Genomic DNA, 16,616 nt, shown 5'->3' with positions numbered 1-16,616 from the left:
CCTCATGATGTAAGTAAGGTAAGTAATCGTGACGTAAGTGGCTTTCAACACAAATCTTTCTCACTGTTTTGTTCCCTCTGAAGCCACAAGATGGCACAATTGGTGTGGTTTGTTGGCTTCTCTGACATGATCTTCTGATATTGATCAGTTGGGGAGCACAAGTCAAGATCAACTTCAGCTTGAAAATAAATATTAGAATTATGTCCACTATATATACTCAATGAGAATACCAAGTGTGTAAAAAAGGAAAAAAAACATGCTTTGTAAAAATGAATCGGCACTAATGATATGAGAATTATAAAAAAAAAATTCTTTGAAAATGTCAGTATCACACTTTTCTCTGAGCTTGCATTGGATTTTCATGAATAAATTTAGTTTGATTTGCTTTTAATATTTAAACAGATTATAAAATTACTGGCAATAAAAAAAAGTGATCCGTTTCTTATAATTTTGACATTCTCCACATCTAACTCCCAATGTGAATCATCAAAATGTTCGATATAATGTAAGATATGATAAATTGTTCATCTATATTATTTTACGGTGGGAAAAATATTATTTTTGTAATTAAAAAAATATATATTTTTACAAGGAAATCTAACCAGTTACAATTTGACTTATTGTATATTACCACAAATTTTGATTTGAAAAAACAAAAATCAAATATGTGGACTGATATTTCATATATATATAATATATATGAATTATAATATTATATATATATATATATATATATATATATATATATATATATATATATATGTATAAGAGCTCTTTCCATTAAGAAAATCAACTAATCAAAGTTTTCGTTTGCTATAACAATTAAAAAATATGCGCTCACATATATGCTTTTGTTTGATAAATGGATTAAAAACATGTTTATTGATTTGTACAAAGCACGAGAAATAGCAAAAAAGATTTTAAAATGTACATTTCGAACTATTGAAAATGAAAATTGCAACAGCTGTGATTATCTAAAAGAATAAAGTGGTCTCACAGTGCTAATATTAAGTGAAAACGAAGAGGAAGATGTGACTAATAAAGCTGCATGGAATAAACTCCTTCAAACACCTGTATTTGTTTTTTCTCCCAAACTCGTTCTATGACGTCATTCCGCCGGCAATTTTTCCAACTAAGAGGGCGTGGCTTGCTGACGCATTGCGGCTCCCTCCCGGTGTGTACCGAGCAGAAAAAAAAGAGAGGAACGGCAGCGCGCGGGTGCATTTCTGCGCGCGCGCATGGCTTTCCCCGTAGCTGAAGCCGGAGCGGCTCCTTCCCAGTGAGCATGTCGAGCTTCAGTCACAGCTGAGGTGCCCGGCCCGAGCGGCACAAAGATGCAACACCTAACTTGTAGCTCATACCATGGTTTGAACACCTTCCAGACTGTTTTTGGTTTTCAGCTAGTCTCAAAATGACTACGCTGAACTCGAGGTGAGAAGCGCGGTTTGCTGTACGGAGGAGTGAGTGCGCACTGATTTCTTGCCCCCCCTCTTTTTTTTTTTTTTTTTCTTTTAATCCAAAGGGAAATAAGCCAAGAAACATTTTTTGTTGTTGTTGCAACACAATAGTTTTAAGACATTTTTATTTTTATTTTTTTTACGGAGCAATGACGACGGGACAGGATGAAAGTTCAGTCCGCGTGGCACTGAGGTAAGTCTCTGAACGTCTCCATCATTTTACTAAATGCGTAGCTGTCTTAATAGCCGGGTGCCACCTGTCAGTCAGCCCCGCGGGCCTAGCTAACATCTGCAGGGCATCAGCAGCGGATGCTGCTCCACAGACGTCCTTTGCCTCCCATCGTTTTGTCGCGAGGGAGGCATTTGTTGTCGACACTGTGGTTTAGGTTGAGATTTTTAGGCTTTATGGGGGATGTAGCAAAACAAAGGAGCACTTTTCGCCCAGCTCAGGTGCGCACGCACGAGCTCCATCCCCTTGCACGCGGCATCATGCGCTGGGAGGAGTGATGTTTATCTGATGCAGCGGCTCAGCTTCCAGACGCGGTGAGACAAAGAGAACCAGTCCGTTTTGTCCAGCAGCCTGGCCTGTCCTGTCCTCAGGGCCGCCCGCAGAGAGACAGATAATCGTTGAAAGAAGAGCTTCACGGTCAGCCACGTTTCAGGAGGAGGGGCGGCGGAGCGTTCAGTTCATCTGTCAACTCTACTTTCTGTCTGCACACTTTTAGTAGGGAATCCAGTGATGGACTGCACTGTTCAACCTCATTTCAATCAGATCAGCCTTTCCTTGCTTTAGAAGGAAATGTAGAGATTAGGGAATGATTATATTGCAGTGTGCTGTCATGTTGAAAAGAGCCACTCCCACCCATCTGGCAAGGAGGCAGAGATGGACTCGTTAAGGAGAAGCCTCTGTTCTGGTCATCATAAAAGCAACGCGTTGTTGATTTCTTCTTCTCCTTTCTTGTTGTTTTGAATGCAATCTTTGTCATGCTTGCACTTGCTCACTTTTCCACCGTGTCTGTCTGCACTTGCTCATAAAAGTGCGTCATCATTGCTCATTAGAAGATGCTCTGTGGGGAATTTTGTGTTTTTTGAAATTGGGAAAAATCTACTTTCAGATGCTGTTAAAAAATGTTGTTTAGTGGGAATTAAACCTTTTCATTGGGGTTTCTTTTAGAAAGGAAGAAACAGACTGAGAGACTGATTGAGGCCTGCTCCACAAGGCAATAAATCCATTAATCACATGATATATTAGAACTCGCTTAATAATTCTCATTTATTATCTTTTTTATTTTTGTTATTATTATTTCTCTCTTTCTTTCTACCAAAAGCTGGATGACAAAAGTCTTCACTCTGGATTTGATTAACTCTTTTTTTTTTTTGAAGGACAATTTTTGAGTCTTAAATAATTCATTTTATTTGTTGTTTCTGTTTTGTTGATTTGTTTTTCATATGTAAAATTTCTTCCAGTCCCAGTGTTAAACGTTCATTAGAACTTAAAAGTTTAATGATCTCTGATAATGAGTTCTTGCATCATTTGCCATTACTTCATTATTACTTGAAAATGATCTCAAAACAACAGTATTATTATTTATTGCAATAACTTCTGGGACAATTTGTCGTCCAGCAAAATGTGTTTTTGTGGCAGGTCTAACTGAAGATAATGTAAATTGGGGTGTCGATGTTCTATTGACAAATTTTTGGCTTCTGTTCTCCTGAACAAATCAGAAAAATGCACCCTAGAAGTCAGCTATTAGTTATGCTTTCTTTCTGGTGCAGAAGAAAGGACGTCAGAGTCAGATAAAATGCAACATGTCTGTTCTGTCTGCAGACATTTTCAAAAGTATCAGACACATATCCATTTAGTACCATGCATAGAAATGACACAAATTGGATTGGTGTTTTTGAGTGAAGATGCCGTTCAAGCTGTCATGAAAAAGACAAAGAAAGTAAAGAAATTTATGCAACACTAAAAAGCCACTTAGTTGCATTTGGAGTCCATATTGCCTCTGAAAAGCTGGTCTTGGACAGTAAGGGTCCTGCTAGCTGATGGGTTAAGATCCTAGCTTACTTAAAAGAAGACAGTCTTTCAAACCTGCATTGTGGAATTAAAAAAACAAACAAACCATTAGCTTCATATATCTGCATCAAGATTGGATGCTGTGCCCTTACAGTAAAACAGACGGTTGTGAGACAATGAGGCAACATAAAATAGATTTTAATTGGTGTGTTTGCACACATGATCATATTCCAATGGTTTTAGTGGGAGGTGTAGCTGGAGGGAAGGAAGACCTGCTAAACCTGCCTGCTGGGCGCCTTCTACAGAACAAACAATAAGTAACTATCTTGGTGGTGATAGGAGCAGCGTAGATCAAAGTGAAAGGGAGTAACATCAGCTTTGTTTATATGTGGTGGAACTACTTGGTGTGGTACTGTTGCCAAGCTTATTAACCACGAAGCACTCTACAAGATTTAAAGAAAGATCTCCCTTTAGTCACATTTTCCTCCTGTGTCGGGGCTTATTGATGTCGTCTCTCCTCTTCAGGCAATCAAATTTACGATAATGAAATTAAATAGATCCTTAAACCTCTTAAGGCTTAGGTTGCAGGCGTGCTTACATGTAATGGTGTTGAGGCATGCAGCAACTGGTATAAGTGGCTCAGTCTAAGCCTCGGGTTGGCGTTCACAAGCAAACAGCAGAGACATCTGTGGTTTAAAAATCTTGTTAATAAGAGCTCCGAGATTAGAGCTGATACTGGCTGATACCCAGTGACTAGAATGGACTTCATGTGTGTTGACAAGAGACAACAGCTGATGAAAGCTGTGGTGGTGGGGGGCAGGAGGGCTACAGAGCAAACAGAGATTAGGGGCCCCTCAGTTGAGAGGATAAGTCAGGTGCAGATTTGTAAACTGCTTAAAATATGGCAAAACAGCCACGAGTATTCCCAAGTATCTGTTTTTAAGATGGCACAACAATATTGTTTGGAGCATAACAGCTTTTAGTTTTGAACTGCTTTACGAAGAGCTGTATGTTTTTATCCTGAAAGACCAACCTGGGAGGGTAAATATTACAATATAAGTTATCTGGGAAAGTACACCGTAGAACCCTAGAAACCAGGCTGAGCTTCAGTGCACGGTGTTTGGATGAGTGTTGGTCACCCATGGCAGCGCCACACAAACATAAACCTCCAGACAGACTTAAAGTGTCTCATGCTTTGTTCGCATCCATTGAGCCGGAGCAGTCTGTCAGGAGGTGTTGAGGTCATTCTCTAAAAGCATTAAGTGCATCTTTTTCAAGATGTTCTGTAAGATCCTTAAACGTAGCTACTAAGGGCTTCTTAGCTTCTTCTTTTGTCGGAATCGTTCTCTCAGGTTCAGTGGGAAACTCCACGAGTTTCTGAGTGTTTTCACGCTTAATAGTCCAGTAGACTGGGTTCTATTGGGAACTAAAGTTGCTACATTTGTTATATTTTGAGCTGCTGCTCCCTTTCAGAACACATTGTGTCAAATGATCCAAACCCTTTGAAAAAATCCCATTCTCCCCCTCACCTGTGGCGGTGCTAAGAACTACTGAAGGAAACAACCCGACTCTGATGCAGTTCGAATACCAAGTGCACCAGAGACCACGCCAAAAGCAGGAAGTGTATTTACCCAGACCACTCTGGGTAATTACAAGCAAAACAAACATGCTTTTCTAACACTAGTGACAGAAATGGCTTATGGTCTTTTGCCAAAGAAGAAAGAAAAATTCTACAAACCCTAAAATCTGTTGCCACTTAATTTTTGTTTACATTTTGTGAAGAAAAGTTGCGCTTAGTGTCTTCTGAGGTTTTTGAGCTGTTTTCTTCAGTGGTTCTTGGTGCTGCGCCATCACAGCACACACCAAGAGGTGAACAGGTTTTTCCAAAGGATTTGGTTCATTTGACTCTGTGAACCACACCAGCTTGAAAACAAAACAAATCTACAGGACTATCAGGTGAGAAACCAGCCTTAAACTTCTCTTTGGCTTTTTCTCTAAACTGTCTGTTTTTTTTTTTACTTGTTTGTTCAGAAAGTTTTTAACAAACCTCTCATTTCTTTGCAGAATAGGGGCATGTTCACTGACATGAAATTAGACAAAGGTAAACTCTATTAGGCAACATCTGAAGTCAATTGCTTACCCTGAACTTCATTTACAGGGTGGGAGATTAAAAGGAGCTAAATGGGGAAAACCCTCCCCAAATTTTTGTGCCACCTTTTCCAACTGCCTCCTCTCAGTTATGTATCACTTTTCATTCTATTCACATGAAACAAAGCCTGTGAAGTTTGTGTTTTTAATGTGACAACATGAAAAAGTTCAATGGGTATGAATGCTTTTCCAAGTCACTGTACCTCGTGTTCATAACTTTGAAATACATCAACTGGATTTTGCAGCATTACAATGCAAAGATAATATGCAAATTGTGTTTTGTGATGTATAGAAATGTGTCCTTGATAAGTTCTTGGATTTGATGCACATGATGGATGGAAAAGGACATGTCAGTTTATAGAAGGAAACCACTAAACGGCTGTCTTGGCTTGCATGTGGAGGCTGCTTGGTGTGAAAATGCAGCTATTTGTGGCCGTCTGCATACTATTTGTGACCTGTTTTCATACTCGGTGATGGATATGAAGTTGCATCTGTGTCTTATTTGTGGCAACAGATCCACATTTAAGCCTCGTCCACTTTAGGTGAACCTTTCACTGGATAGGTGTCGGCATCAAGCAGCTGGAGATTACGGGGAAAACAAACATCGTACAAAATTACTCTTAAAAAGAGGAAATGCGTAACGCTGATGTAATATAGACCTAACATGAGAGGAAACAACATATTTTGAAGGGTGTGGTGTACATAAAGCTGCTCTGTAATTACATCCAATTCATTGAGCATGAGCTGTTGGTTTCTTAAGTGGTGCACCATTGTGGAGGAGGAGGATGTGTGAAAGCTTTTCTTTTTTTTTTTTTTTGTCAAACCAATGTCCACATGTGGGGACCGCACAGCTGAAGGCTTCCTGCATTGGTGCAGATGCAAACAGGCAGAAATGTGCTGACTCTTTAGGTGGTGATATAGATAACTGAGGTCCTCCAGCAATGCTGCGGCCAGTCGGGAGTCTATTTTGAGGCGAGTTGACTTTAAGTGTAGGCTATGGTTAGCGTCATAGAAGGGAAGAGCCGGTCATCGTGACCAAACACTGTAAATGTTTTAGGGTTGCACTCAAATTACTGTCTTACTAGGCGGCTTGAGACCATAAAAGCCTCGGCGGCTAAAGATAAGCAGCCCGGAGAAAATGTTCTGCCGAAGAACAAGCTTTGGGTACCATCAAGGGTAAAATGGAGAGCTCACTTCTCGCTTCCAAAGAATCAAAAAGAGAAAGTAGTAGTGAAGTTCACAAACCATCCGATTCTTTTAAACAGCTAAGTACCATGAATGACAGGACTGACTTTCTTACAATGCTCTGCTTACACTGAAGTAACTCTTATTATTACTTTGATACTTTGTATTTTTGTTCTTTGTACTTGCTGTAACATCAATTGCCCATTTGGGATACAAATAAATCTGAAAATAATTCTATTTAATATAAAAGTCTATTTATTTAGTCTGCAAACAAATAAAATACAAGAGCTGAAAATTAACCCTGAACATCATCCAATATTAAAAATCTTTTTATACCAATAAAATTATTCATTTGGATGCTGATTTCCTGTTTTTGCAGTGAGAGTTGTTTTAATATCTGAACTTTGACTACTTGCTTAGTTTCCAAATACTTCACTGTGTCAGGCGGTGTTGCATGTAACGTGAAGGTGTGAATTAAACGATGCTAAAGCAAAGTTGCGAATGAACTCTTTCCACCTGCTGGCATCATGTGACAGCTGTCTGAATCTCCATATTTATGAGGCAGTAGTTATTCTCCAGGCGAGTGTGAACAGTTGACGTGTTTGTTGTTATATCTTGTGTTAATTGGCCACCTGCTGAACGAAGAAATATCTGATATCAAACAGTTTTCTGAATGTCTAACTAACTAACTCCACTCTCTTTAGCTATCCCGGTACTTCTGTCTCTTCTAGCAGCAGATAGCTGATGTTGCTCTTTCCCACTCAAAACCCACAGAGACATGCACACTGTGTTTTCAGGGCTGGTCTTTGTGTCGTTGGCCTGTAGTTGACACAGAGATGTGTGTTGTGTCAACAGGACATGGTTCAGTATCGAGGCAATCCAGGTTTGACTCTGAAGTTGGTTGAAATCCCCCCTACATCTGCCTTGTAGAATAAAAAGCTACACACCCCTTCCTGCCTTGAACCAAACATTATTCATGGAAAGACAGGCATACAACACCTCAGTAATAATTTTATGTCTTCAACTTAAAGTCAAGATGATGTTTCTTTTGTACAAAAGCAGTAATGATGTTTGAAACACACATTATGGCATATTGGGGCTAAAAAAAGAAGTACGTTTCTGCCAAAAAGTTTGAGTTTGGAAAGTCAAAAATTAGCTTGAAAAAACTCAAAAATTGTGAGATTCAGGGTAGGGTTTTTTTCCGTAAAATTTCTGGATTACTCTAAAAATTTGACTTTTCAAACTCAGAAATTTTGTTTCACACAATGTCTGAGATTGATCTCAAACGTTTTTTGGTGGAAATTTACTCTTATTATTATTATTATTATTATTTACAAAGGCTCTAATATTCCTCTGTACACATATGCCTGATACAGCTAGAGCAAGCATGTCATGGTATGAGCACTGATCTTGTCTTGCTTTTTTTAATCTCTATCTCTGTTCCCCCACACTGATTGATGTTAGGATTCTGTGCCTGCTTGTGGGGTTCATAATAATGGTCTCTAAAGGAATGGCCATCATAATTACAATTCTACAAACTGGACATCAGATAAACCTACATAGTAACCTGAATAATCCAGTTGCTTTGTTATTTTGTATTAGTGATGGAACTACATTAAATATGTTAACAGTTATTTACCAGGTCTGTGATTAATCGCAATTAGTTGCTTTTTAATCAAAAAGATACAAAAGAAAATTTTTTGCTGCAAATTATTAACAATAAATATGACCTCAACAACAAAGATTTTTCATTTGTTATCTAGGTTATTTAACAATCATATTGGTGCAAAGTGTCACTATACCCATTCAGTTTTATATTTGAAGACATTTGGTGATGGCAGGCCTGGCAGTCATTGGGGGGATTACCCGCCCACAAGTCAGCCATGCCCCCCCTCCCCCACCCCTATTAGAAGCTACTTGTTGTTTTTACCTTAAGGTGCCAACTTTGTTATTCCTATATACCGATTTGATACAGTACGGGCTTCCACATTTCTCATATCTGTGCCTTCTGTCACTTTTTCAGCCATTAAAAGTGTTCAATTCTTGTTAATAACAACAATTAAACTGAACCTGTTTTTCAGAGCCGCCTCTAAACGCAACATGAGTGCTAAGACACTCGTGCTGCGTTCACACCTGTGCGGCAGCAAAGGAGACCTGCTGCTGCTGTGCAGAGCTACTCAGGTGTGTTTGAATCATGGCAGCAAACCAGCAAAACACAAAGAACTTTACAGTTTTTCCTCCAAACTAACCAACTGAGTTCACTTATGCTGTTGGATGCAGGTAATGTTAGCTAAAAAATAACTAGTTTATACCAATACAGTACCTTAAGCTTATTAACCAATAGCCTGAAGGCTACTGATGTTGTTCATGTTCAGCTACGAAGATTGATTTTGCATCCCTCCCCGGTCCCTCAGTAAACTGGTGTGGAGCTGGGGCTTGGTGATATTTTGAAGCAAAAAGGAACCTTTAAGATAAGATGCTTGGTTGAGCATTGATGGCTGTTTCCTGATGGTTGAGAACAGCCGTCAGCAAACAGCCATCAATGCTTGTATGTTGAATGTACTTTGTAAAAAGTAAGTTAAAAAACAATTTAATAAAATTTTTGAACCTCTTTGTGATAAAGTTCCTGCCCTACTTTATAAATGTGTATAATTACATTTAACACTTGGTGTGTGGTGGCAACCTCATTCGCCCCTCTGTAATTTTTGGCACACACCCATTAGGCAGGAGGAACCCCAGGTTGGAAGTCACCAAGTTAGATGATCCAAATGTAACTAAACCTCTCTCATAATAGGCCCTAGAGTTTGGTTTCCAATTTCCACTCCTGAAAAGGATGCATCAGTCATGGCACCCCGGTGTGTCCATATGAAGTGGATCAACAAGTCAAAAAAAAGGAAGCTTTAAAAATAACCACTTGGAATCATTTTATGTTAATGTGGTCAATAAGAAGACAAATTATTTATGTGGTGTTGCATAAGTTTATAATGTATCAATGTCTCGGACATATCATGTTTCAGTCCTGTACCCCTGTAGGCTGTGGATCTATTTATTGTAAATGGAAATGGTTTCAAAGCTCAAGAACAATGAGGAAACTCCTGGCTGTGTGGTTTTCCTGAGAACCGTTCAAAGCACAAATTTAATCAAGTTGGGAAGGTACATAACACTTTCTGCCCCATGATGTTGTATCTTCTAATTGGGAATACTACAAGGGCACCTAAATAAATATCACTGTAAACTTAATTTTAGTGGTTTAATGAAAAACTGTGACAAAATTGAATAATTTAACAAAGATTGGCACGTTTAAATTCTTATTATGGCTGAAGAAAACCACACACTTCAAGAATTTTATGTAAATCTCTTTGAAAAAATAAAAAAAATAACCAAAGATTTTTTGTACACAAATTTCTTCACCTACTAAAGACGGCTCACATACTGATTTACTGTGTAGTATATGCACTCAATACTTAGTTAAGTTTCCTTTTTACATAAATTCATCAGTGCAGTGTGGCATGGAGATTAGTCTGTTGCCATTTCGAAAGCAGCCTGTAGCTCATGTGTATCGTTAGCTCTGGTGTGTCTCAGTTTCCTCTTGGCTGCATGAATTATCTGTTGGATTATGCTAGTTTATGCAGGTAATGTTAGGAGTTCTAAGAAACGGTAATGGCCTGCTCCATAAATGAGGCATTATTAGCGTTTTCTTTGCAACATTTTAAACTTTTGTTCAAAACTTGCATGTCGATTGAATAGAAACAGCTATTGAACCTGCAAACTTGACTCCCAAGTGAAATCCAACATTTCTGTAAGGAAGAGTTTTCAGCCGCTGAGACTCTGTAGTCCATGTTCCCTATAACTGGAACCCATCTGACCCTGGCAGTTTTCATATCTAACTTTGTACAACATCCTGCAAACCCCTCCTATTGGCCAACCTTTCCCTCCCTGCTTAGTAAGGGGCGGTCTGCTCCCTGACCTCTGACCTACAGGAACCAGTGAAATAGTTATCAGCATACTGCAGCATTTCAGGTCGCCCCCATTGTGTTTTTAAAAGGGTATTTCCCTTTAAATCCTCAAAACTGTGGAATTGCTGTGCATTTGAGGAGTATTAGAGGAAAACGAACAAAGTGAGGTCAGGATGGCGTCGGCCTTCATAAATCTGCCATGCAGATTGAATAAGTCCCTGTGTCCTGGCAGAGGCCTGGGTGTCAGGCCTGTTTTTGTAAGCTCTGCCCTTCTGTAAAATATGTGGTGATTTTGTTCCATCTCAGCCTGCTGCACTGGTAAGCACTTCACCATGAGGTCATGTTATTTAAACAAAAGGTTTTAATACACATTCTGTCCAGAAATAAGGAATCACTGCTGTCAGATAACGTTCAGTGAAAAACGGCTGAACTGCAAATCATTTGTAGAAATCAAATTTAGATTCTTTTTTTAAACAGTGAAATTCTCTAATTTCTCCAAATTAATTTTGGAAAAAAAAATCATTAAACTTTAAAAGAAATGTGAAATTCCCATCAACATTCCCATTAATGGATTTGCTGGAATGTCTTCAATCATTGTCATTTTACAGATTTTTTTCTTATTTTACATTTGATTTACATAATGGCTCCTAAAATCTGACTTTTTATTGCTCTCCTAATGGTTTTGTCTGAAGGGGGCAGTCAGTTTCCTGGTGGTAAATACAGCTTTACTGTCATATAAAAATAATCAAATGTAGTTATTTTGGTCCATTTCAAAATTATGATTCTTAACACAGCTACTCATTCAGTTTGCAATGAATTTGTGGATCATAAAATAGTAGAGGTACATGTATCTAAAAAGTTGTGTTCATATTAATTTTGCTCTGATGAGCAATATCTGATATTTACCAATATTATAAACATATTTCCTACCCTTTGAACCCTATGTGGGGGAAAAAACTAACTACACTGCCACTTCTACTTCAGTTAAATTCCCTCAAATCTTGTGCTGCATCACTGTTATGATCACATTACCAAACAAATACCACATGATCAACCCCTTCTTGGTCCAAGAAGCCATACACAAACAGTAATAAGATGGAGATAAATATTAGTTGTTGATATTGGCACATTTTTACTTATCAAACTGATACTCTTAATATGTTAAAAATGACCAACATAGGTCAATTATGATGCTAATGCTGACATATCTTGCATCTCTATTCGGAGTGCACTGATTTATCAGCCAGGTGAGTTATCAGTGTTGATTTCCTTAATTTTGGGAGATCAGTGATCCGCTTTTTACATGTGAAGCAGATCTTATCCACCAATCTTATCTAGCTTGGCACTAAGACCACTGTCCTCTTTTGCCCTCCGGTGAGAAAGGTTTGATTGACTGACCGGCCCACCAAATTAAGTCTACACGGGTAAAATTAACAATAGTTACCCCACTGTTGCCAACTCTACAACTTTCTTGCTATATTGAAACCAAAAAAAGTGGTATCGGCCAAATTAAGAATCGGCAAGTTAAGTTTTTTAAAATATCTATAATTGGCAATTGGCCAGAAAACTGCAATTGGTGCACCACTAATCTCTATACAATAGTAGTATACTTGCAAAGTGGAATATACCTGATTTTATTTCTATTTTTTTACTAATACATGTTTAATATGCTGTTTTTTTTGGTTGTGATTGTTTGAAATCTAGTGGAACAGGGTTATGCAATACATCTGAGACACAGCGTCTTTCTCCTCCACTCACACTCCTGTGAATTATGATGCAGCAGCCTCTTGACTATCTGATTTCCCCGTCTGTGCTTGGAATTTACATACAGACGTAATTAAATATGTATACCTACATGACTTTGCTCGTGTTTTGAGCCTCGTGTTGTCTGATCTGTTGGGTCAGCAGCAGATGAAGATCATCTCTTCGGTCTGATTGGTGGCAGAATGCTGACTGCTTTCCTCTCTCTTATGCTCTTCTTCCCTTGGCATCTCCTAGACAGCCAGAGCAGCATTATATCCTGCTGGGATCGGATTAACACTTTAATTCAGTCCTTCTGTTATGGGTTGTCATGGCAACCTTCCTCTTTTGTGTCGCACACCGAGTAAATGTGCACCGGACACACGGACATGGAGGATGATTATGACTTCATGAATCTTTTGGCTGGAAGGGAGTTCGTTTGACTCAGCCGGAGGTTTTCTGTTCTAATGTTTTTGATTTTTTTTTTTGCTCGTTTCTGTTTTTTGCCAGCTTGTCATCTGAGCTCTATGCCCACTGTGGTGGTCCTGCTGGCTGCCGATGTGTTTTTACTTGCCATTTGCCATGCATTTTTGTTGCATTGAATCGACAGATTTCTGTCCCCTTGGCCTCCAAGATCAAACCCATTGTTTGAGTTGTAGCAGAAATGGAGCTACAGCTGAAGTCAGTGAGTCTGACTGCTCTCCAGGTAGGTCATGATGAAACATAGAACTGTTCGGTTGAGTTTTAGAGCAGGGTTTTTGTTTAAGAATGTGTATAAAAGAATTCCTGCCAAAGTATTGGCTGTACTGGATAAGTTGTGTGCTCAGCAGGAATCAGCTCTGCTCTGTTTCTGTAACGTCTGCAGAAATAATTTCTGGTGTTTTTTAACAACTGTCGTATTCCAGCATATGCTTTATGCTGGAATTACTATCTTGGTGATGTCTGAAGGGTTTTCCTTGATTTATTGGTATTAAATTAATGAGAAACATAAATTGACCTTAAATATGTTAATCACAGACAAAACTTCCAGTTGTATGTGGACAACTTTTGTCGTGTTCTGTGATTCAAGACAGTTGAGGATACCGATGACAACCTAGCTAGTTTTATTCCTGCAACTATCATGGATAAAATACAAATTTATCATAAAAAGGAAGAACAAAGTTTGTACGTTTCTGTGTTTAGGTCTGATATTTCATTCATAATGATCTTATAACATCTTAAATTTGAAATGGTGAAACCTGCAAGAACTGTATTCTTTCAATGTTGTCTTACCCAACCTTTTCACCGATCTTTGTGTTTTTAAATGTAACTTTAAAAACACAAGGGAGGAAGTTTGAAACTTTCTATTGCCTGACAGAGAGATTAACATAAATGACAGCTGAAGCGGCATTTCACTTTGTTTTTCAGTAATTAACATCCTGTTTAACTGGATATACTAAAATCTAAGCTCCTCCCTCCTGGCCCACATCCAGTTAGGAATGATTTTTAAGTAAAAAAAAAAAAAGCAGTTACTTCTTCCTCTTTGTTTACAGGAGGACAAGGAATGTAAACTGGCCTGCGGTGGCTGGTGATGAGTCAAAGTGTGACAAATTTTGTTATAATTGCTTCCTTCTCTGTCCTTCCCTCAGACTTGATGTATTCCACTGTGAAGGACAGAGTGACGTAGTGCTGTCTTTTCAAGGTGTTACAGTCCTCTACTCAGCAAATCCCTTCTTAAAGACCAGGCCTGTTCACTCTGCAGTGACCACTGGGAGTAGAGCTGCAGCTTTTGTGTACTTGCTATAGATTGCTGGCTGCAGGGCAGGAACAGTTTTTTCTTCCTCCTTTATCACCACCACAGTCATCTGCACTGCAGCTTTCTTGTTTACTTAAAAAAAACAAAAAACATAAATTTTTGCTGCACAAGGTATTGTGTTGGCCATAGATTAAAAAACATCAATATTTCTCATCCTTTTCATGCTGGTCAGCAATAATTCTACAGATTCATGTCTTGTTACTAAGAATTTCTTTTGAAATGATTTGTTAAATATATATTTAGACATGACTAACTTTTTCAATCTTGAAAACTAATAATACCGGTCCACCAGTGATTTCTAGAGGTCTGGGGACAGGTTTAGGTGTGCTCTAGTGTTAACGTCTGAACACAGGTGACTCAAACAAGTCAAATAAGGTCAGAGGTGAAGGAAGGCACACCCTTTATAAATTCTGAGTGTTTACACATCAAGAAATCATAAAATTATCAGATTTCCAGGTAATAAAATTCATACAGGTATGAATTTTTTTGTTACCTACAGGTAACATAAAAAAAACACACAACAGATTTCTCATTCGTATTATGTACTTTACACGATGCAACCAAAATGGAAAAGCGGTGTGAAAATGGACTCTTTCTGTCATCTACAAGATTTAGGTGGTCAAGTGGACTTGTGAGCAAATAGGCATAGAAGTGGGTGATACAAACTTTAAATCTGATCACTCTTTAAGTATTTATAGTAATAATGATAAAAGTGATTATGAAGTATTTGGCCTAAACTTATTCAGTTACTCCCCATTTTGTGCAACCACCTCAAGGGTGGTAGAAACTTGTCCTAGCCTGGTATTGCACACAAACGATTTGACTAGCAGCATACTGCATTTATTGATTAGCATGTAGAGTCTGTGACAAGACTGTAGCACTTGGTGAGATGACAAGGCTCAAATTGAGAGTACTTGCAGATGAGAAGCAGGAAACGGAAGAAATGTGGTCAGATTCCCGGGTGTGAAGGCACTCTGGGAGGGACAAAAAAACGGGATTACAAACCCAATTAGAGAGTTAAATGGTGTGAAACAAAGACACCCCCGCAGGCCTATGTGTGCACTGAATGGGATTACACTTCCAAAAGCACGCTTAAAGGCCAAGGAAACATGTAATTGGTTAAATATGGCAAATTTGCCATGAAAGCCAATTAAAATACTTTATGGGTTCATGGCTGTTGATCTGCTCAATAGCTCAAACAGCTTGTCATCTCCGAGGTCTCCATCACAAGCAGTTTTTAGGTCATGAATCAACTCTAAAATCATACATTGTAGCTAGCAACATAAAAATAAAATCAAAATAGGAGTCTTGGCGTTAACGAAAACATCTCCGACCACATCATGAGTAACTGTCACGACCTCCTCGCAGGTCGTTACCTCTCCTCCCTCGCCTCCGTCCAGCCGAGGCGTTGGTGTCAGCGCTGGGATCCAGTATCACACAGACAAACACAATGGTGGCTCTGTAGTCCACTGGCTGTATTGTCCTTTCCTGAATTTGGAGGCACAATGAGGCCCTTATCCACACTGCTGAGAGAGACTCGCTGTCAGGTGCTTTTCTTCCCAGCTTGTTTGGGAGCTGAAGCCTTGAAGAGAATGTTTTTGAAAATCAGAAAAGGATCAAAAATGGTTGTGTGGTTGCAAATAAAGCGTTAGCTAGGAGTAAATGGAGAAATGATCATTGTCCTAAGACTTTCCTCTATTGGTAAAACTGTCACGGTCTATGATCTGCTTTGATGAGATGAATAAGCATCAACCTGACAAGCAATCAAATTATGGTGAAAAGTTGGTGGAGACAATCTTCAGATCTGGAGTGTTTAACAAAAGAGATAAGCGTGATGTGAATCGTAGAGTAGATTGTGATGTTCTGCTCCCTCGTGTCTAAATCTTTTAGTCATACTTGCAGATGTGGTAGAAGTGATTTACTGATTTACTGTATTTGCTGTTTCAGGGATGCTAAAGCATTAGGAATAGATTCTCTTAAAGTTGGTATTTAAAGTTGCTCAAATTTAGTCCAGATTTTATGAATGAATTCCATTTTTATCTGCATTTCGCACAGGCACAAATGAGTAGTAATTACTTGAGTAACATTTTAGAAAACAAATTACTGTTACTGCACTGTACTTTTTACATTTAGTTGAGTAATATTATGAATGTTTTTACTTTTGCCACTTGAGTAAAATGTCTGTATTCTCCATCCAGTACCAGGAACTTCAATGAAAAAAGAACCAACATATTTTAACCAAAACCACATGAGAGACGGACACATACAGTTTATGTCAAAGTGTGACACCAGCTTTGTTGTTCCAATGTTATGTAACA

General features: G+C 38.6%; 1 protein-coding gene across 7 annotated transcripts in view; it reads left to right on the top strand.

Annotated features, from left to right (window-relative positions):
- The first annotated feature begins 1,222 nt into the window (after positions 1 to 1,222).
- The window catches only part of kif21a (kinesin family member 21A), a 45,224-nt gene continuing 29,830 nt past the window's right edge, over positions 1,223 to 16,616 (top strand). For 4 of the 7 annotated variants that reach the window (XM_055027186.1, XM_055027195.1, XM_055027162.1 and 1 more), the window contains exon 1: positions 1,224 to 1,650. In XM_055027186.1, coding sequence (XP_054883161.1) covers positions 1,607 to 1,650 — 44 coding nt within the window. In that variant the 5' untranslated portion in view covers positions 1,224 to 1,606. Of the gene's footprint in view, positions 1,651 to 13,149; positions 13,210 to 16,616 lie in introns of those variants that run through there. The other 3 variants (XM_055027153.1, XM_055027144.1, XM_055027171.1) reach the window with 2 other exon arrangements.

Source organism: Poeciliopsis prolifica, unplaced genomic scaffold (genome assembly GCF_027474105.1).
Source record: "Poeciliopsis prolifica strain line A6 unplaced genomic scaffold, Auburn_PproV2 SCAFFOLD001, whole genome shotgun sequence".
In the NCBI taxonomy this organism is placed as follows: domain Eukaryota; kingdom Metazoa; phylum Chordata; class Actinopteri; order Cyprinodontiformes; family Poeciliidae; genus Poeciliopsis; species Poeciliopsis prolifica.
The sequence above is the reverse complement of the archived record's forward strand: the minus strand, read 5'-3'. Positions and strand labels throughout refer to the sequence as shown.